General features: G+C 44.8%; 1 protein-coding gene across 1 annotated transcript; it reads right to left on the reverse strand.

The window, feature by feature from the left end:
* Window positions 1-2383: 2383 nt before the first annotated feature.
* On the reverse strand, window positions 2384-3319 carry LOC112121033 (olfactory receptor 51G2-like). The gene has a single exon (XM_024222914.2). The coding sequence runs from the start codon at window positions 3317-3319 to the stop codon at window positions 2384-2386; it is 936 nt and encodes a 311-aa protein (XP_024078682.2).
* Window positions 3320-5729: the final 2410 nt, after the last annotated feature.

Here is a 5729-nt window from a genome sequence, read left to right on the forward strand (position 1 = left end):
TAAGAGCTACTGTGATGTTCTCTGATCAAAATATGACCATATAGATCACTTTCACAACCACTGTTATATATTTGCAACACACTTGGACAAAATGTGACATGTAAGATGTCTATGAAAAGGTTATGATTTGCTGCTTATGGTTGTGCTATCTGTATGCATGTATCATTCTTGTATTTGAAGGTATGACTATTGGCTCTATACCTGAATTTCAAATGTTTGCCCCTGGGGTAATGCCCACAAAGTAGTTAGCCTGCAAATCTTGGAGAGACTATTCAAATTAAGGGCTCATCAAGAAACACTTAACTGACAATGGACCATGGGAGACGCCCATCTGCATTAATGGACTGTCCTGCAAAACTTCTGTCTGGGTATAGGTAATGATTACCTGCTGTGACTAAGCAAAATTATGCATGGAGATGTGACTTGGTCATGTGATTCCAAACTCCATCTTTTCACGTGTAATTTTCCCCTAGCTGTGCTGAGGGCTGTGTTAGAAATAGTAGGTTTCCCTCCACATGACTGATGCTATACAATTCTATAAAAAGAAACACCTCCATTTTGCTTCTTTCCTGCTCAAGCTTCTATACTATGAATTTATATGAATGGGAGTGTTCTAACCAATGGACTGAGGGCTTTCTAGTGAGTTGGAAGCAACCAGAGACTTGTCAAGCCAGCAGCTTATTCCATCGCTGCTACAAACCTGAAATAAGAACTTTTCACTTATTGCACGTATTTGACTCCTTTAATCAATTTTAACTCTAACCTTTCTTTCTTTCTTTCTTTCTTTCTTTCTTTCTTTCTTTCTTTCTTTCTTTTTATAAATAAACCTTTAGATTATAGAAATCAAAAGATTGCATCAGCATGATTTTTGGGTAAGATCAGAGTTATATATTGACCTGGGTGTGCGGCTGGTCCTTTGAGATCAAATGAACCTGTCATTACATTAAAGTTGTTCTAACGAACCACACATCTTTAAATCTAGTGTTTTTGATGGGGACATAAGGACTGGAATATGTAAGGAAACTGCTTTTATGACTTCTTGTTAGCCATTGTAGTGAAACAGAAGTTTACTATGTGTTGCTGGTTTGGTGTATCTCACAGGAGAATAACCACGAGTTTGTGGGTCTCTCTGCTCTTTTTCTCAGCAGTTTGTCCTGAATTTGGTATTCACAGTTGTGACCCACAAAAGCACAGTTACAGCTACCCCGGGAGCCCAGGCTGCTGTGGGGATTACCAGACTCTCCATCTTCTCTGGGGATGTGTCCTGAGGGACAGGGACATAGGCTGGGGCATTCTCTTGTCCCCCAGTCACCTGCCCAGGGCAGCTGGAGGATCTGAGGCTCCTCACAGAGGCTCTGGCTCCCTGAGCAGTTCTTTCCACGGCCCGGCTCTGGCTTCTGGCCTGAACAGGGGGTGGAGCTTCAGTGGAAGAGGAGGAGCAGGGAGTGAGGCCTCTAGGGGGAAGAAGAGGGGCAGGGGCAGGGTCACAGAGGGGACCCGGCTCCCGGCCTGTGTCCCGCTTTTGCCTTTTGAAAAGGTGGTCACCCTACATTGAATGGGCTGGGGTGGGATAGGAGCGAGTTGGGCCTGAGCTGAGGCCAGTTTCCACTGTTTTGCATTGCTGGGGCAGCACAAATGGAGCGGACAGGGAGGGAACCTAGGCCTGAGTCTCTTACCAGGACTCCTGTGTGTCAGACCATTGGTCACACATGGAGCTCTGCCCTGCCTCAGTGGAGAGTGGACTGAGCAGATGTGCTGTGTGCAAAGCCAATAATGGAGGAGTTCAGTGAATGGCTTCTCCTTATGATCCTGTGTTGATCATTTCTCTGACACCACTCAGTCACAAGCACCTTGACTGAGTGTGCAGGGGAAAACTGAGTCACTGTGCCCCTTGAATAGCCCCTGTCCCCAGCTAGTGCAGCACCCATGTATCATGCTGAATCCAGAGCGCTCAGAAATGGCCAGGACTGAGACTGCAGAACAGGTCTGCCGCTTTTTTCATAGCCCTTGGATGTTTAGTCAGACATGGGCCAGTGACAGGCCATAAGTAATGTGAACCAGCATCCACATCCCTTCCCTTTATTTACCATTGACAGGAATTGTGAGGTTGGAGTAACCATGGATATGATTCTTTATGGGCCAACATTCCACCCCCCAAAAAGTTACTCAGTAAATGCTGCTGCCTGCCTTGGTTTCCTCCCCCAGTGTCCAGTCCTCCCTCACCATCCCTGTCCTCCCTCACCAGCCTTAGACCCTGTCTGAACCTCTCTATATAGTGGAGATAAATAATTCAGGTCATCTTGGATATAAGGGTCCAGGATGGAAGCGGTGGCCCATGATTTTCATCTCCCATGTCACTGGAGCCAGGTGGTGAACTGACCCTTCACTTGACGAACACCCCGATTATCCTCACACGAAGGTGTTTGATTTTCACGCTGTACACAATTGGGTTCATCAGCGGGGGGAGAAGCAGCGAGATGTAGCCCAGGAGAATCTGCAGCATGGGAGAAGAGCCCTTCCCAAAGTACTGTATCACAGTCAAGCTGATATCTGGTGTGTAGAAGAGCAGGATGGCACAGAGGTGGGAGACGCAGGTGTTCAGGGCCCTCAGGCACTCCTTATGGGACGCGATGCTCAGCACTGTTTTGAGGATCATCACATAAGAGAGGAAGATGAGCAGCGAGTCCAACCCCATTGTTAAGAGTTTAGTAAACAAGCCATAGATGACGTTGACTGTGATATCCGAACAAGCCATCTTCATGACCTCCCGGTGAACGCAGTAGGAATGGGAGAGGACATTGACTCGACAGTATTGGAACCGTTTCAGGAGAAAGGGAAGAGGAAGTATTATGACCATCGCTCTTAGCACAGCCACCAATCCCATCTTGGCTATTCTCGGCAGGGTTAAGATGGAAACATATCTCAGCGCGTTATGGATCGCGATGAAGCGGTCAAAGGCCATCAACAACAGCACAGAAGATTCAATGCACTGAAGCAAGTGGATGAAGTAGAGCTGGGCTAAACAGGCATCAAGGCTGATCTCCCTAGAGTTAAACAAGTATGTTCCCAGTATCGTCGGTATGGTGGATATCAATATGCCAAGGTCTGTGACGGCCAACATGGAAAGGAAAATGTACATGGGCTCATGGAGGCTTGGATTCATTTTTACAATGAACAGAATGACTGAATTTCCTACTATCGAAATAACATACATGAAACAGAAGGGGATAGAAATCCAGAGATATGTGTCTCCATGACTCGGTAGTCTAGTGAGAAGGAATATTACAGATTTAAATGTTGTGTCATTGACAGCTGACATATTCTACTGGGTAGGTCTGAGGAATTCTGAAATGTTCTTTCTAAAACAAAAGAAAGAGGAGATTAGATGATATTTATCAAGTAATTATTCTGCTCTCAGTGCAAGCCTAAAGATTCCAAGAGCTCAAGGAACATAAGCAAAAACATACTCTGGGATTTACATGGATCTGATTAGCCACACTGGATCAGACGTGTAGTTCATCTACCCCAGTAACCAATGGCCATGTCCAGATGATTCAGAAGAAGGTGAAAGAAGCACTGAATTAGGCACCGGTGCCAGGGAATTTCCCCCTGACACCCACTAGTTAGACATATTTTGTGGTGTAAATCAGGAAGGTTTAGAGCCTCTCCAAAAGATTTTTAAAACAATCCTATCTACCATAATTGGATTTTCTTGTTACTCAGTCCCTCTTTGAATCCTGCTAAGCTCTTGGCCCCATTGATATTTTGTGGCTGTCAATTCCACTGCCTACTTGAGCACTGTATGATTTTAACATTGTGACTTTAAAACATAAAAACATAAGAGTGGCCATACTGGGTGATACAAAAGGTCCATCTAGCCCAGTATCCTTTCTTCAGCAGTGGCTTATGCCTGGTGCCTTAGAGGGAATGAAGAGAACAGGTCATCATCAAGTGATCCATCATCCATGAATGTATGTAGTTCTCTTTTGAACTCTGTTATACCCTTCACACAGACACCCTTTCTGGCCCTCCACTTCTGAGTGTGGCCCCTTGTATCATGCCATGTGTGTAAATACATGGTAAGTGCATGGTGAAAACGGTCATTGTATTTATTTTTCCTGCACTGATGTTATTTTTAAATGTGTTTTATAGCTTCATTATATGAATTATTTTTTTTTGTGCCCCTGACAGTTCAGATTATGCAATTGCCTCTTTCCAGCATATCAGATAATTTTTTAAGGTCAGGTCCTTAATTCAATATAACAGTGATATCAACAGCCTAACGCCAGAGTTTCATGTTTAAATTCAATCAGAACCAGACTCTATTAACTCACCCTTACCACATGATTCCAGTGATATACTCTGACCCACAAGAAACCCTCCAAGAGAGGCTGAAATGCTTTGCCTGGCCAATTTTGATGGAATCCAGAGACTTCGATCATCTTACAGGTTTCTCTTTATACCACTGTGACCTGCATCCTCTGCACATGCAACAGTCTGTAGATATTTGGAAAATTACAAGCTAACACTGACAGTTATTTCAGCTGGGCAGGGGAGTTGGCTTCACACATGGATCAATACTACACAGGTATTGCACTAATATCAACTTGAGTGTACAAGTTACTTCAACCATGCTCATGTAATTGGTGACTGGGGTCAATTACATACAGCTACTATATCACTCCCCTTTCCTGCACCTCAGCTAAACTGTTTGCTGAAACACAGACCGGAGGTTCTGATCTCTCATGACTTTTTGGAAATTCTTGCACAAGTCTTGCAGAGTTATTGAGTGCAGGACTCTGAATGTAAGTGTTAGAATCAGCTTCTAGTCAGTTACCAGGAGACAGTATCCCTGCTCCTTCCAGCAGAGATTCTAACAACTCTGCTGCTGGCTTTCGATATACAGGCATGGCATGAAAGTTTGGTTTGTAATGTCTGTATTACAATGAATATTTTTGGCATAACATTTACACTTCTGTACCTTAGTACACATGTCAACCACAGGTGCTGAACCCACTCGGACCTGCTCGGCAAGCACAGTTGACCCACAGTGTGCTGTAGCCCAGTGCCCAGTCTGAGGGTGGGAGAATGGAGGAATTCCATCCCATGAGCGGGAAGACTTCAAGGCCTGACATCTGGAACTCAGAGACCATAGATGGGGAGGAGATGCCTCTAGCCCTGTAACTGTAGTAACTATAGAGCAAAAAGATGCCCCCTTGGACCTGTTCCCAGAAAACAATGCAGCTCTGAATTCCTGCCTTCATTATCAAGCCAGAGAATAAAAGCTTTGAAAATGCATTTACTGATTAAATTTCCAGGAGCAAATAAACCTGAGTAGATTTGAGAGCTAGTCACTGACATTCCATGGGATCTCCTGTCGCTCAGCCCCTTGCGGGATCGGGCCCAGAGCACACGGCACCTGTAGAAATGGGACCCCTTGAGAAATCCTGACTTGGGGCATCAGGCTTTTAGCTCTCCAAGCTCAGGTTGCTGTGTAACTTGAATAACCCACTAAGCACCTTGCTGCATGTCCTCCTGTGCCTGTTACAAAGTCATTCTCACAGCACAGTTAAGTTCACTGTAGTGGCACAGAACAGCTTCAGATTTAAACAGCTTGCAGCCTTTACCCTTCACTTCACATTGTAAAGATAGTGAAACCTGCCAACGTACCCAATTCCTACTAGAAGGGGATCCGCTGACAGCAGAAGTTTTCACCCTAAAGGATAAGG

The sequence above is a fragment of the Terrapene carolina genome, unplaced genomic scaffold (assembly GCF_002925995.2).
Source record: "Terrapene carolina triunguis isolate 2854851 unplaced genomic scaffold, T_m_triunguis-2.0 Scaffold43169, whole genome shotgun sequence".
Taxonomy (NCBI): domain Eukaryota; kingdom Metazoa; phylum Chordata; order Testudines; family Emydidae; genus Terrapene; species Terrapene triunguis.